The sequence below is a fragment of the Eleutherodactylus coqui genome, chromosome 1 (assembly GCF_035609145.1).
Source record: "Eleutherodactylus coqui strain aEleCoq1 chromosome 1, aEleCoq1.hap1, whole genome shotgun sequence".
Taxonomy (NCBI): Eukaryota; Metazoa; Chordata; class Amphibia; order Anura; family Eleutherodactylidae; genus Eleutherodactylus; species Eleutherodactylus coqui.
This window is the reverse complement of record NC_089837.1, coordinates 470,291,213-470,308,067: the sequence shown is the minus strand read 5'-3', so window position 1 is coordinate 470,308,067 and position 16,855 is coordinate 470,291,213. Positions and strand designations below refer to the sequence as shown.

General features: G+C 48.6%; 1 protein-coding gene across 3 annotated transcripts in view; it reads right to left on the bottom strand.

The window, feature by feature from the left end:
* Positions 1–14,788, bottom strand: part of CDK4 (cyclin dependent kinase 4) — a 36,940-nt gene extending 22,152 nt beyond the window's left edge. Inside the window, exons 1-2 of one of the 3 annotated variants that reach the window (XM_066584394.1) lie at positions 14,652–14,788; positions 8,504–8,757 (exon numbers count right to left, since the gene is read on the bottom strand). In XM_066584394.1, coding sequence (XP_066440491.1) covers positions 8,504–8,721 — 218 coding nt within the window. In that variant the 5' untranslated portion in view covers positions 8,722–8,757; positions 14,652–14,788. Of the gene's footprint in view, positions 1–8,503; positions 8,758–14,320; positions 14,444–14,651 lie in introns of those variants that run through there. The other 2 variants (XM_066584396.1, XM_066584395.1) reach the window with 2 other exon arrangements.
* Positions 14,789–16,855: the final 2,067 nt, after the last annotated feature.

Sequence of the window (16,855 nt, the reverse complement as noted above, 5' to 3'; positions counted from 1 at the left end):
AGTAGAATGTCATCAAGATGACCCTTTAATAATAGTAGCTTATTGCCAGAACAAGGCAGCAGATGGCCACCACAGCAGATACTTATATGGTAAAGGACTAGGAAGACCCTCGAATAAACAGGATGCTAGGGTATCTCAAGCCAACACAATGGGTCCCCCAATTAGGTACCATTTACTGTAAGCTATGACAGAGCCACTGCAAAGAGGGTCTCAATCAGGAGGACCCCTGACCCCTGACCGTCAAACTTAGACCACTGGTCAGAGTGGATCACTCATGTGAATGAATGGGTTAGTTTTCCGTGCGAGTCATGTCCGTCTCGAGAATATCGGATATGTGAATACAGCCTCAAGTCCGGTACCGAGATGGACTGAAATCCCATATAAGCAGCTTTTCATATACCGAGCGATTTCCCCAGGACCGATAGTCTGAGTTAGGGCTTAATCACACGAGCGTATATCGGTCGCTCGATATATGCTACCATGTGAGCTGTCTTCCCTCTTGCCTCACCGACTCGCTGCCTCTCTCCTCCCCTTCGGCAGTTTGCAATGGGAGGGAGCGGGAAATGAGCGGAGCCAAGCTCCGCCTTCTCCCATTGCTGGCTGCAGACAAGGGGTGGGAGCACTGCATGCGGTCCTGCTTATCAGCTGTTCTGCCGAACGATGGTTTTCAAGCAGAACTTGAAAGAGTTGTTTGGCAGAAAACCGAAAGATGGGCATTTAGACAAGGATTATTGCTCCAAAGCCAGATTTTGTGCGAATGCAGTGTCTGAATAGGCCTTAACTCGGACTATCGGTCCAAGAGATACATCACATATGTGAGTTAACTCATTGAAAGGAGCAGGTTCTTTAACCGTGCGAATTCCCACCATCTCTGAATGGAAAAGAACTTGCGTGAATAATCAGCTACGTGAATGCAGCCTTAGAAAAACCACCGCATGTACTTTTTTTTTTTTTTTTCAAGAAAATAGAAAAAAAAAAAAAAGAAAGATAGTATGAAGAAGGGTCAAATTTTCACTGACCAAAAACCACACTTGCCCACGTGAATACAGCCCAAGGTCGGGTGCATGCGATCTCCGACCCACCGGTAGACATGAGGCCTTACATTTGGTCTAACTGGACTGCAAATTTCTGCTACAATTAAACTGCAACTGGAAAAATATTACCGCCATATAACATTGTAACAAGCAGCTGTCCTTAAACCACCTTTTCTGTAAGAGGTTAAAACACACAAAATAGAACGTGTCGGGTTCTGGGGCCAAAAATAGTCACAATTGCACTATTTCACTTCCCTTCAGAAAGTGAGAATGAATGCGTCGCGTCACGCTTGGATGCGAGGCTTATCCTTTGTATAGGACTTCAAAAAGGCCACATATCCCCCGTACTGCAGCCGCTCATTACCAGGAGAAGCCCAAATTACAGGGCAGAGCCGGACTCCACGTAGATCCGTCAGAGGGATGAACGGCAGTGGAGAACTCGCTGGAACGAGCTAAAAGGTCAATGTCTGTCATAAGTGCGGGCAGAAAAGTGCAGGAACAATTTTGCCTAGAGGGGAACAAAACAAACTATTTGCACCGGCGGTGAAGTTTGAGCGCATTTGGTGCAAACCTGTAGCAAACTGTAGCAGATGAAGTGACTGATACTTTGTAGCTCTTCTGTCAGCACAGCTGCATATTGTCAGTGTGGCCATCATGATATGCCGACGGCAACTGACATCTTCTGACCATAGGAGGGACTACAAGCGTCATCCCCTCCGATGCTCTATGCCTTCAGCTACTAAACATCAGGTAATCGCTAATAATCCAATTACCTAACAAGGGATCATCAGAGGCGAGGGATCAGCAGCTGCACACGGATGGCGTTGTATGATGGTTATTACATGGGTGTTCTGTACAACCACCATGTATACAGGGGATGACGGGTCTGTTTGTACGGAAAAAAAACAAAAACGAAACATGCCCCATTTTTGTGCAATTTCTGGGCCGCAGGTCGGACGGCTTCCATTGACTCCAATGGAAGAGGTCCTTGTGGATTCCACACAGAAATAGAACATGCTGCGATTTTAAATCCGCTTGCAGAAGCGGCATTCGCCATCATCTGAGTGGACATGCGAACGGTCTATTTTTTTCAATGGGTGCGGAATACCACGAATCCATCGCTCGAGTGACGATCGCGGATTCCGCTATTGAAGTCCAGTTGTGTGAAACACAAGAAGAAAACAAAAAAAAAAAAAGAAACCGAAAGCCTTTTTGGGGTAGATCCATCAAACAGATCCTTCACTAAAAGCATGCCTTTTGTTTATTTCCGTTTCACTTTCATTTTTCAGCATTTTAAAACGTATGCGGATTTTTGTACCGTTTATCTTCCCCTCCCGCTCTCTACCCCATGCTCAGAAATAAAGCCAGATACAAAAACGGGAAAAAAAAAAAAATTTACTTTCCTTCTTTCAGTCTCTGCTCGACTACAAAGTAAAACAAAGGAATCTGTTTTTGTTCGTTTTTTTGAACTGGGGGGGGGGGAGAAAAATCACACGGCTTTTGTTCTAGCGTAAAAATGGAATGGAGACAGAAAATTGAGAAATGGGATTGAAGCTGAAAGGTCTTTAGTTTCAGAGTATTTCTAAGGGCATGAAAACAATAGTTTTCTTTCCGTTCTGCTGCTCCCATGACGGAACCGTTAGAGAGAAAGCAGAACGCCAGTGTGATCTGGCCCTTCGGACTGCTTCAGACTAGCACTATGGGAGTAAACAGAATCCACTGGCTGACCCATCATAGGATGGGACTGAACGGCACCAAACTGACCCCATTGAGCACATTGGGGTTCATTCAGCTACTTCGATCCTGTGAATAGGCCATAAATTTCCAAGCAGGGAAACCCCTTTAAGAGTTCGATGTACGACTTTATAAGCGAATCTTAAAGAGGCCAATCCCTTCCGTTAGCGGCCGGCTGCATCGCTTTGTAACTGGGGCCAACTCCGACTGTCGGCAGCAAAGCTATGCAGCCCGTTGTCCTGCTAACATGAGGATGACAGGTAACTCCTGTACACTTTAAAAAAAAAAAAAAAAAAAAAAAAAGCTGTTTTTTTAGTAGCCTGCAGTCTGCATGTTCCATTCAGTGATTTCCAAGTTGCCATCTCAAGCATTAAGATACTCAGTGAGGCTACCTACACACAGGTGTAAGCGATATCGGCCCAATATGGCACTCGCCAACGAGCGTTTTCACGTTGATGCACGGCGCTTTTCAAGCAAGAACGCCTCCCTTCACTTCTGTGAAGTAGGGATCCTCCGGCGCAGCTTTCAGGCACGTTAGAGGACCGACAAGCATTTGCCATTGTCTTCAATGGGAAACCCCGCATCGCGCTCGTGTGCACGTCGGACGCAGCGCGATGTCTCTTACTATCCCATTGTGAACAATGGGCAGTGCGTTCAAAGGACCGCAAAAAGATAAGACATGCCATGATTTTTTTTTGTATATGACTCCATTCACAAAAATGGGGTTCATATTTGCACGCAATTTTAGAGTCGCACGACGCACAAATCTCGCGCGAGGTTCTCGGCTGCGTGAAACCGACCAAAGAAAAGCAAAACAGAGGCTTACAGACGGTGCAACAGGGTTAGGGCTGTCATGGCCTCCTTCACATGACCATATGCGCATGCCTCAGCGCCACTTTTTTTGCACCCTGATGGTTTTTCTGTGCGCATATTTTACTGTACTTTTCGCACCCGCGGGGCATGTTCACTTGGCGTGGCAAACAGACAAACCAAGTTAAATGGCTAATTACTTTAATTTCCAGATGTGTTGCTTTCAGTGGAAATACGCAGCATATCATACATCATATCGCGCACATTAGAACACCCCACCCCACCCCCACCATAATAATGTCTATGGGGACCTTTTGTGCACAAGATACAGCATGCTGCTTTTTTTTGTTCCAACCGAAATGTGCGCATATGAATGAACGCATTGAAATCAATGGATTCTATGCGTATTGCGCACGCAAATTTGAATCTAGACTTAGGCCAACTTCACACGGGTGAGCGCGATTTCGGCCTATGAAAAATGGCTTGATATCACGTTCGCTCACCTCCGTGCGATTTCCCTGCGGATGCCAGGCGATTTTGTACCAAAATAGTCTTGCCTCACTTCGAGCAAGTAGCGATCTTCTGATGCAGCTGTCAGCCGGAGTGTTTTTCATGGGACACCTCGCTTCGCACCCGTGGGCACCTTTGCCATGCGATTTTAAAAAAAACGCTCATGTGTATGACCCCGTTCAAAAGAATGGGGTTCATATTCGTGTGTCTCACAATGCACAAGTCTCATGCGAGATTCTCATCCATGTGATACGGTTTACAAGTAGCGTATTTTGGTCTGGTTCTGCACATAAATTACACCATTCGGTGCAGATTATAACGCAGTTTTCGCAGCGGATCAGCGGCCGGCGTCGCCCTTTCAACTGTGGAATTTGGCAGTTTTTACTGCGGATTTTCCGCTAAGTGTGACCGTACCCTTACACAAGTGTCAGTAAAGCGCCATATAGTTCTCCAGATCTGGGTGGAAGCTACGCCTAGCATGAGAGGATTTAAAGGGACAGACTTCAGACGGTGAGGTGGACTATAAATGTAATGCCTGGAAGCTAGTCAGACGGCAGAGACGAGCGGTGCCGGGGTTCCCAGATACAACTACAAGTGTGGGAAACAACACATAGTTTTGGTCACCAAGGCATAACTCCGCTGCATTGTGGTCTTTCCCCTCCATAACCCCATTGCAAATATGCATGGAAAGTCTTATTACAGTCCGTCGGATCGTGTTCTTTAGTCCGATGAGTCAGTACCTAAAACTCTGCTTCTTTTCTTTCTTTGTGGCCATTTTCGCAAAGTCAGTAGTGAATAAGAGTAGTGAAGCTTCTCAGAGTACAGCCTGGAAAAGATGACTTCACAGAGGAGGCGGACGGGCAGACGCTAGTGACATCACTTCTATATAACCTACCACTCTTTCCATACTGTCAGGAAGCCCAGACCTGGGCGCTGGCATTTTCTTAAACCCTTAAGTTCTGCATTTAGCACGCAGAACAAAAAGTTTCCTCAAACTTTGAAGAGTGTCTTCTCCACACAAGGGGTTATTGTCTACATTTATTCCCGTAAATGTGAAAGTAAATGTAGAAAAGGAGAAGAACTGTGATGCCCCCATAACATGAGCAGCGCACGTATAGCTCCTGGTATCCACTAAATGATACTTCTGGTGGCACCCTACCAATAATGAATCCTCAGGTTTGGTCATCAATAGTCAATCGGCTGGGGTCTGCTGCTCGGGTGCCTGATGTCAGTGCCACAACATAGGGGTACAGAGTGGAAGCTGCGGCTCCGAACATGGTGTAGTGGCTGGTGCTTGTAACTGCAGCTCCCACTGATAGTTACGAGAGCTATGACTGCAGTTACAAGCGCCGGCAACGACAGAGGTGCTATCGCTCCATACCCGCATGTTAAACGCACCCAGATCATTTGATACCAACTATTGATTACCTATCAATTAACTACTGATGACCTGTTCTGATTAGCCTCAGGACAGACATCAGTAATATTTCCTTGGAAAACCCCTTTAAATATGCATTTTTTTCCTATAATGTTCCCCATAGATCAGTGAAGAAATTAAGTACTATAAGCACAAGCGGTAATAAAATATAAGTGAATGTGAATCTCATCATTGGCATAAAAAGTATTATCCAAAAATTTCAGAGTGGAACAAATTAGTAAGCAAATATTAGGTGGGAAAGCAGGCAACATGACTCACATCGGACATTACAGGTGCCGCCGGTGAGCAGGTCATGTCATCTCTGTGAGCAGGAAGGTCAACAAGTTCTACAAGATTCGAGTCACTCGTCACACAACTTTTGCAATGGAGATTTGTTCCCTCATTAAGCAAAAAGAGAAAAAAAAAAAAGTTTGGGGGGGGGGGGGGGGGGGGGGGGGGGGGAGGGGGAAGGGTAGGTAAAGAACAAGAAAACCCTGGAGGTCCAATTAGACATTGGTTAGAGCCATGGTTGGGGTGTCAAAAATGCCACAAAGCTTGACTAGCAGTATGGTGACTGTCACACTATAACTAAGGGCTGGAAAAGTCTTAACAGTTAGGGAACCAAAGTCCAATATAATCTTACAGAATGGGGATGGAACGAACCTCACACTAGAACACTGCGGCAGATCCTCAAGTCCGTGCTATGTCCCGCTTCGGAAGAGGCATGGATTTCCACTGCGATTTCATTCATTACAATGCCTGAAACTCCGTACTCGGAATTTGCTTAGTCAATGGCCACAACTTGCATATGGAATTCCACAAAGTAGGGGGGAGGGGGGGGGGAAAAAAAAAAATTAAAAAAAAATATCACAATTCTCCGCATCAGAATTCCACATGGATTTTTGACCATCGACTGGCAATTCCTTGTGTGGATCCGAGCCAAAAAGCCACAGATTGACCGATTTTAAAAAATAAGAGGCGAATCTCGCCAGTTAAAATTCAACAGCGAATTCCGTCATGTACCCAATACCCTTAGGCCTCATGTCCACGGGCAAATTCGGATTTTAAATTTGCAGCGTTTTTCCGCACGCAGACCCGCTCCCCATAGGGATGCATTAGACACCCGCAGGTAGTTAAATATCTGCAGATGTCATTTTTCCCTGCAGGCGTGAGTCCCCGCGTGCAGGAAAAAAAATCCAGACATGCTCCATTTAGGCGAGGGTCTCTCGCTGGCTTCTATTGAAGCCTATGGAAGCTGTCCGGATCCGCAGGAGACCCGCGCCTGAATTAAACTCACCTGCTGCGGGTGATGCAGGTCTTCCTTCCTTCGCGGCCGGAAACTTCTTTCTTTGGCCCGGAGGATGTGCCCGGCGCATGCGCGCGGCACGCACCTGACGTGTCGAGCACATCCGCCGGGCCGAAGAAAGAAGATCCGGCCGCGACGGAAGGAAGACACGCACGGACCGCTGCAGGTGAATTTATTCTTATTTTTATGCCTCATGTCCGCGGGGCAGGAGGGACCCGCTACAGATTCTCCATGGAGAATCTGTAGCGGACCTGATTTGCCCCGCGGACATGAGGCCTTAAGGGTATGTTTACACCAAGCCCACAAAAAAAGCAAAATTGTTCATCAATGCCGAACAGCCAGAAGCGATCGCCGGCGCATTCTGCCTCCATTCACTGAACGATTATCGATCCCGTATGGAAACACAGCAGTGATGATCATCCAGTGTAAGGGCCTATAGAATCCTTGGCCGACTGCATCTGTCGTAAGATGGGTTGTTACAGTCACCCCCCTCCCCGATAGTCAAGCCATCATCCATCACAGGATTGATGGAAACGTCAACTTAACCTGCAACTAGGGAAATCAATGAGATGTCACGTGTTTTCATCTCCTACACCCCATAGTAGCTAAATCACTGTGTTGAGCATTGGAAGGGACTTAATTTTTGCCTAGAATTAACTCTTTGTGTCCTTTTACACGGGGCGAGGCGGCTCCCCTAAACCTTACTTGTGCATCATTATGTTCAGAAATTACAGTGAAAAGAATGTTCCCATCTATGCGCCATATTAGCAAAAACTGGAGGCACTTTACCCATTTGCACAGGAAACAAACTGATATGCAGTAGGCGGCAAGACGGTGCTCTGAGAAATACAAAAAGGGGCTGTATGGTTACCAGACAATATTTCATCTCTGGGTCCAGTTTTGCTGAAACAAAAAAGGAGCTATAGATACTCGTCCTCTGGCGACCGAGCGCTGCAGCCCCGCTGTGGTCCCATGCCCTCACCAGCGGTTACCCAACCACTGCAGCGCCATCACCACTCACATCCTGGGCGCCTTCATGCCAACGGTTCAGAACGATGACGCTGCAAAGATGGCCGCACCCGCTTCTCTGCATACATTGGTACTCTCAGGCTGGGGTCACACGGGACGTATTCTGAGTGGAAATCTCGCGGTTTTGCCGCAGCGAAAAAAAAAACGTAATATTTCCGCCAAGTAAGTGCAGCTTCAAAACCTGTGGCACTTAGTTGCGGGTTTTGGAGCAGCTTTGCCGCATGCTTTTCCATCGCGGCCGGCTTCTCCATAGAGAGGAGCGCAGCACCGGCTTTGCCGCGATGGATTGGCCGTCCCGTGTGGACAAGTATTTTAACACATGGCTGGCAAAACCCGAGATTAGCGACCGCAGGCAGATCTGCTGCCGCGGCATTCTGCACGGACTTTCCGCAGCAAATCCGGCCGGTGTGAACCCAGCCTGAGACTTTACATGCTGCTCTGACTGGTCGGTACTCCTCACACGGACAGCATGTAGTGTCGTAGACTAATGATGCACATGGTGCATTAGTATGCATCAAGTAGTCAAAGCAGCGGTGCGGCCATCCTTGTGCGGCCAGGCCCAGAGGGTGGCTTTACTCATCGGTTCGCCCTCAGCACACTCCTACATGTAAAGACGACCCATTGTCTTCCTGTACAGCGAAGCCTTCTGTCCGGTGTACTCACTTTACAATATTTGGATGGTCGAAGTGTTCAAGACGTTTCAGCAGCGCTACTTCCCTGACCGTCGACAGAGGAAGACCGTTCTCGTTGGTGTGAACCCGCACATTCTTAAGGGCCACAAACTTCCCGCTCTGCAGGTCCCGTGCCTTATACACCGTTCCATAAGCTCCCACGCCAATTTCGGCCACAGGTTCATACTGCCCTCGTATCTCCTTTGCCATATTCCTGAGCAGGTGACTTATTCTCTAGTTCTCCTTCTAGGAACAAAACAAAAAGTTCAGTTATTCTCAAGACAAGAAACAAAGTTCGGTAGCAAATTACACCTCAGCGGCCATATTGTCTTTGCTGAAGAGATAGACTTTGCCGCAGCCTCATAGACCACCCACACAATGGACAGGAGGGGACCCATTGAATTCTAGGTGAAACTTTTAGAGTCATGCTCTGAGAAATATGCAAGGATAATTGCGCAGGCGGGAGGAGGAGGTGAGCTGTGACCATCACCTAATGTTATCTGTATATAAAAATGTCAACTTTTATTACAATCCTGCCTGTGATGTTAGTGAGATGACCGGCTAAAGGTTTTCTCTACAGAACAGAAAGTCAGATTAGCTTTTTCTTTATTATTATTAGAGGCCATGACATTGAAGATTTAAAAATACACGTTTAACATGAAATCTTACTACAACAGGCCATTTTCTGATTACATATTTCCTTTAAAAGAATAATTCTGGTTTTATAACAAGCCTAAGGGTGCATTCAGACGATTGTAAATCGGCTGAGTTTTCACACCCAGCCGATATACGTTGTCCCTCTCTGCAGGGGGAGGAGGCTGGAAGAGCCGGGAGCAGTGCTCTGAGCTACCGCCCCCTCTCCACTATTTGCAATGGGAGGGGCGGAGCTACATCTGGGAACTTAGCTCCGCCCCCCTCGAATTCCAGCTTTGAGCCCAGGCTGTGACCCTGCGTACGGCACTAACCTATATTGTGCATGGCTGCGGAGGCTCGCAGGTGGTCATGGACAGTACAGGGTTTTGGGTTTTTTTCTTCATTTCCCGTGCCGTCGTTTATCCACAGCTCATACGAAATGTTAACAGTACAAGGGCTGCGGGTTGGATGCCTCCATTGACATTAATGGAGGCCGCCCACGCGGAATCCACGGTAAAATACAGCATGCGCCAATTTTTCTTCTGCTCACAGAAAATACAATTCGTACCACAAGTGTGAAGGGAAATTTGGAAATGTAAGCCTTTCAATGCTCACCGATCAATGCAGTAAAGTGGAATCCCCAGTGCAGATGTGAAATCCCCTGAAGGGCTCTCACACAAGCGTTTTGTCTTCCTGCATGTAATAAATGGGGGCAACCCTTACATTACTTACAACAGCGCTCCCCCCCCCCCCACACGAGCGAAATGCGCGCACAAAAAAGGAGCGCAACATGCACTATCTTGGCACGTACACACCAAGATGGCGATAGGGGATTTGTTAGCAGGCAGCAAGTACGCAATGTATTGAATGACGGCAGAGCGGGACGGAGATCGCTTCCGGATGGGCGTGTTTACACGGGGTGTAGAGGAAAACACGTTTTGCCATAGCATGCTATGGGCGGTATTTGCTGCGGAATCCGGAGGCGGGCGCCCATTCTGGATTCCACAAAGCAAGTTCTCCCGTGTGCAGCCGGCCTTATGAATGCAGCTCAGGGTTATAAGAAAGCTCTAAACCCATACGACACAATGTATCAACCTGAAACCTGTAAAATAGTGAGTTTATGCTGTAAAAGGGCCCTAACAGAACAATCGTGGTCCATACGCCAGCAGGGAGTGTGAAGCACAAGAGCTAAATGGGCACTCCTACAACTATGCCAAGTGATGGTCACTAATTCATAAGGGCCACAGAGGCTCGGCCAATGGTTAGCAGCCAAGTAGTCATTGTGTACGGTGGAAGCAATCACCCCTCCCCTCAAGTCTTTCAGTCTTACAAAGACTGAATGAACGCCATTAAAACAGAACGAATATCATATTACCCAACGACTACTTTTATGCAGGCTGAAACTTAGTGAGAAGTGAACGAATGGCGTATGACAGAAGCACATTTAAACGTAATGATTATCGCTCACTTTCACTCATTTGAACGAAATTTCAGCAATAAAAGGACCTTAAAGGGGTTGTCCCGCGCCGAAACGGGTTTTTTTTTTTTCAACCCCCCCCCCCGTTCGGCGCGAGACAACCCCGATGCAGGGAAGTAAAGAAAGTTTACCGGAGCGCTTACCTTAATCCCCGCGCTCCGGTGACTTCAATACTTACCGCTGAAGATGGCCGCCGGGATCCTCTGTCTCCGTGGACCGCAGCTCTTCTGTGCGGTCCATTGCCGATTCCAGCCTCCTGATTGGCTGGAATCGGCACGTGACGGGGCGGAGCTACACGGAGCCGCTCTCTGGCACGAGCGGCTCCATAGAAGACTGCAGAAGACCCGGACTGCGCAAGCGCGGCTAATTTGGCCATCGGAGGGCGAAAATTAGTCGGCAACCATGGAGACGAGGACGCTAGCAACGGAGCAGGTAAGTGAAAAACTTTTTATAACTTCTGTATGGCTCATAATTAATGCACAATGTATATTACAAAGTGCATTAATATGGCCATACAGAAGTGTATAGACCCACTTGCTGCCGCGGGACAACCCCTTTAAGTTACCCATTTTAAACCAGGAAAGACCTTTTGTGTATGTCCACATGGCAAACTCCAAATGTAGATTTTTCCACCTCTAGAGCCATGATGGAAGTCTGCAGCTAAGCCACATATTTCTGACGTGTATTTTGCAGCTGACCCCCACGCAGATTTTGCCCTGCACATTTCTGAAGCCCTTCTGCATGGATCCGGGTTTAGAAGCGACGTCACTAGAGATGAGTGAACCTACTCGTTTCGAGTAATTACTCGATCGAGCACCGTGATTTTCGAGTACTTCAGTACTCCGGTGAAAAGATTCGGGGGGCACCGGGGGGAGGCATGGCGGAGCGGGGGGTAGCAGTGGGGAGCCCTCTCCCCCCCCCCCCACTCACCCATGGCGCCCTCCAAATCTTTTCGCCCGAGTACGGAAGTACTCGAAAATCGCGGCACTCGGGCGAAAAAGGGGCGTGGCCGAGTACGCTCGCTCATCTCTAGACGTCACGTAATTCAGATCCGCTTTAGAACTTCATGGATTTTGCTCGTTCACAGATCTAAAATCTGCATGTGGATCTTTGACAAAACACGCAGCTTAGCCACGGTTCTCTGCTGCGGTTTCTTAGCACGCGGATTTGCAATATGCAGAGAACAGAACCCACTGAGGTCAATGGTTTCATTCTCACTCTTTTGCATGCAAAAAAAAAAAAAATGCACCATGCTGCGCACTTTCGTGAGAAGACACACATCCTGGACCCATTAACCATTTAAACCGGGGTGTGTTCATCTGCCGCCCACAAATAAAGATGAGTTGTGGACACACAAATTGCCATAAAATATGCAGGTATATGCACAAAAACACCCCCAAAAAGTAGCTTTTTCCGCAAAAATGCAACTTCGATGTGTGCGCAATTGCGCATATACCTGTGTGAAGGAGCCCTTAAAGGTAGAATCCACATTTGATTCCACTAAGTGCACATACCCTGAGGCCGAGAAAATCGTGCGAGATTCATGCGTTGCGAGACGCATGAATATGAACCTCATTCTTTTGAATAGGGTCATATACAGTGATTTTTTTCCCCGTACTGCAGCGCGGGGGTGGGGGGTTGGGGGGGGAATCACGGCATGTCCCATCTCTGGGCGTTCCCTTGGAACGTCCCGCCTACATGCGATGCAATGTGTCCCATTGAAAGCCGCGTCGGGGGAACGCTACTTCCCTGAAGTGTTAGGAGGCGTTTAGACACAAACGCTTCGCATCCACGGGGACATCACGTGTTCCCAAGCGCAATATTGGTGTATTTGCATGCCGCAGATTTGCTGTAGGCGTTTCTGTAACAAATCTGTCCTGTGTGAATATAGTCCTAGATGAAGATCAGAAAAAAAATTAAGAACTTTTACCCCCGGCACCATGAAGACCGCGCCAAATTACAAGAAGAGAAGTAAAAATAGAACAGAAAAAATGTCCTCTATAAACTGTATAAAACCCATCGCCGCGCCGCAAGCCAAGACTCCACAACACAGTGTACGAGATACCGAAGGGAACGGCGCCCTCCGAAAAATGAGCTGTGTGTAAATCAGGGAGAACTAAGACCCGAGTCTTAAAGGGGTTGTTCCAGAATTACAAGTTATCTGCAATCCAAAAGGACGAAGTGAGACCCCCACCAACCCCGAGAACAGGGGATCCCGCACCCCCTCTTCTCATCATTCTAGGGAGGTTTGTCACAACAAATGGCGCAACTGTCGAGCATGCACGACCATCGCTCCACTCAATTCAATGGGGCTTACGGAAATACCCGTTCGCTTGCATCCGTCGCTGTTTATTCTCCTCCGCAGTGCGGATTTGCCCCGTCACTTCTTGATGCGGAAACACGATTTTCCACCTTGGAGTTCCGCAAGCGGATTTTGCCCATTGGTGAGTAAATTCCACTTGCAGATCTGCGCCAAAAACAGATTTTGATGCAGTTTTAAAAGGCCGAATTTGCCACCCTTTGGCTACATTCAGACGGGCAAGCCCGATATCTCGCGTGCCAATGGGCATTTTACACACAGATGTGAGGCGTTTCCCCATGGTTTCCAATGCGATGTCTTTAAGGGTCCCAATGAATACAACGGGCGAGGCGTTCCGAGAGAACGCCCCCCCCCCCCCCAAAAAAAAAACCCTCGCGGCATCACTGAGGGGAAAAAAGATCATTCATGTGAATAACTTCATTCAAAAGAACGAAGTTCATATTCAAGCGAGTTTTGTGCGTCTCACAACGAGTGAGATTCGCGCTCGTGCGCAAGTAGCCTTACCTGTACAAGCCATGGGGCAGAAACTGCAATCCTAAAATCCAGGTTTCGGTCACATGGTATCACCCGTCCAATCAGCAACCTGTTTAAGTGTTTTTTTCCTCCCCCCCAGCCTCCTAATTATAGGCTGCAGGGCGTCCTTATGGGGGTACAAGAGCGTCAAAAGTTTCTGATGTGCAAATAAAACTCAAAAAAAAAAAACTTTTATCCGGGCTGATAAGTTTTTTGGGGGTCCAGCAATATAATTTACATACATGAAGAGACACCAATAGGCCGGAAAAAAAAAAATACCCAAAATCCGCCTGCTTCGGTCAGCGACTACACCGTTTTTATGAACCAAAATACACAATGCGCCCGTGTGCGCGACCGCTACGCAGCACAGCTATCATCTACACCATTGCCGAAAAGAACAAACCACAAGACCATAGCCGATCCGGCACCAACGGCGCGATGGGCGATAATTCGCTCACTAGTTTTGTTTCGGCTCACCTAAAAAAAGTTTTAAAAAGTCACCAATTGATAAAAAAAAGTTTTTAGTCATTCTTGACCGACTTGTAAAAAACTTTGCACAGAGAACCCCCCCCCCCCCCTTATAAACGATAAGTCGGAGAATAATTACCAAAATCTAAGCATTCTGTATAAAAGCAAAAAGGAACGACCGCTGTCCGTACGCTTCGGCGACTTTTCTGAATAGTTGCTCCGTGTAAAAAAAAAAAAAATACTCACATGCGATATCAGACATCTGTATACAGCAGGGGAGATAAGAAGTAACAATGGGGGCCAACATTACTACACCTCCCCAGTGCCTGATAGCAGAGAACAATAGCCTGCCCTCCCCCAGCAGCTGCTGAGCACATTGGCATGAGAGGTGTTCTTACCCCCCTGGCATCCCCACAAGAGCACGTCCCCACACGTGGTGCAGCTCTTTTGTGCCTGGCACATGGGCCCTTCTCATGAATGGACGAGGAGGACATGAAGTCGCATTCTCTCGTCCTCCCCCATCATGTCTTCCTCCTCCTCTTCCTGCCACAACTTTTTTCTCATTAGGTCAAAGCTTGGAGAGGAAAACTATGGCAGAGAGCGACTGTGAGGAGAAGCAGTCCCCCCCGCCGCCATCTGTTGCGCCCTGACTGGAAGCTCACCCTCCCCTTTGCAAGTGCTGGGTGGCACTACAAGTCCCAGCATGGCCGTAGCTGCGGCTGCACTTACCGGCTGGTGTAATGTCAGCACTGGTCAGTCATGGCTCCCCGTCTGCAGCTCCTCCACATGCTCTCAGTCTATAGCCTCACACAACAGAACCACTTCCTGCCCCAATACACACCCACCTGGCCGACCCGCCTCCAGTGTGAGCCGGCCCCACAGACAGCTGTGGGAGGCTGGAGGGGGCGCTCACCCCTCAGGGAGCCATGCAGGCTGAGGAAGAGTACACTGGCCTCAGGGTGACACGGGCAGCCATTCTTCATGTAGTCCCTCTTACGCGTAGGGTATGTTCACACCGAGCGGACATACCACGCGTTTTCCACTGCGACATTTCCACGTCAAAAACAGAGTCAAAATCTGCACCTTTGGCGGTCCTCTCGCATCGTAATCAGGGGTACATGGAGAAACCCTCACTCAGCAACCGTTATTAGGCGCTACGGCTGCCAGTCAGTGCCAATTGGCGCTCCTCTTGCATCGTAATCAGGAGTACATGGAGAAACCCTCACTCAGCAACCGTTATTAGGCGCCACGGCTGCCAGTCAGTGCCCATTGGCGCTCCTCTCGCATCGTAATCAGAAGTACATGGAGAAACCCTCACTCAGCAACTGTTATTAGGCGCCACGGCTGCCAGTCAGTGCTCGTTGGCGCTCCTCTCGCATCGTAATCAGGAGTACATGGAGAAACCCTCACTCAGCAACCGTTATTAGGCGCCACGGCTGCCAGTCAGTGCCCATTGGCGCTCCTCTCGCATCGTTATCAGAAGTACATGGAGAAACTCTCACTCAGCAACTGTTATTAGGCGCCACGGCTGCCAGTCAGTGCTCGTTGGCGCTCCTCTCGCCTCCCAACTGGCAGTACACAGAGACGCCCTCACCCAGCAGCCTCTACCAAGCGCCATAGCCGCAGTCAGTGCCCGTTGGCGCTCCTCTCACCTCACAACTGGCAGTACACGGAGCAATCCTCACCCCAACTGGCAGTACACGGAGCAGCCCTCACCCAGCTTACGAAGCATCATGGCCACCAGTCAGTGCCCATTGGCACTCCTCTCACCTCACAATACGCAGTACACGGAGCAGCTTTCACCCAGCAACCGTTACTAAGTACTTTGGCCGCCAGTCAGTGCCCCTTGGCGCTCCTCTCATCTCACAATCGGCAGTACACAGAGCAGCCCTCACCCAACAACCGTTACTAAGCGGCATGGCCGCCAGTCAGTGCCCATTGGCGCTCCTGTCACCTCACAACTGGCAGTACATAGAGCAGCCCTCAGCCAGCAACCGTTACTAAGCACCATGGCCACCAGTCAGTGCTTATTGGCGCTCTACTTACCTCACAATACACAGCACACGAAGCAGCCCTCCCACAACAACCGTTAGTAAGCGCCATAGACGCCAGTCAGTGCTCCTATCATCTCCCAACTGGCAGTACATGGAAAAGCCTTCACCCAACAACCATTACTAAGTGCCATGGCTGCCAGTCAGTGCCTGTTGGTGCTCCTATTGTAGTGGCCATATCCAGTGTGTGTTAATAAAATCACTGCCTGCATGTAGATGTATCAGTTTATCATGTCATGTGGTACAAGTGAGGTTATACATCTGAGTGCTTGAGAGCAGGAAGAGTTCTATCTTCAATCTGTGCATGCCATCTTGTTTAGGGACGCAAGAGAGTGCTAACACAGAGCCACATGGAAGCACCTTCAGCTTCCATGTAGGTGAAGATGGAAAAGAAGGAGCGATATCCCGTAGTGTTTGGAGTGTGGATGTGAATGGAGTGAGTCCCACCATCAGAGAGAGAGCCCTATAATAGTTCTGTACAGGTACCAGTTCACACTACAGGCTATTCTTATGCGGCCGTCCAAAGTTAGGATCACCGCACAGAGGTATGCTACTGAGTTACACCCATGCACCTGCCATGCGGGGGGCAGGGGGGTTATTGTTTAAGCCTTTCTGTCAATAATTGTCTACCAAAGTGTCTGCGGAGTGACCCCCTACCCCACCCCCTTCCTCCTCTGGAGTGCTCCCAGTCCAGGAGCGGTGCCGTACAGATAATGTGGACTGTAGGACCGTATTCATCCTGAGTATCCTCCCTACCTCTGAGCTCTAGCCTGCTGGCTTTGAAAGTGAATTGTACCTGCATTGCTTTGAACACCTGTGTTGTAAAGTTTATTCATTCAGTAAGTGTTATACCGGGCCCTAACCGTTCCTGGGGACCCGAGG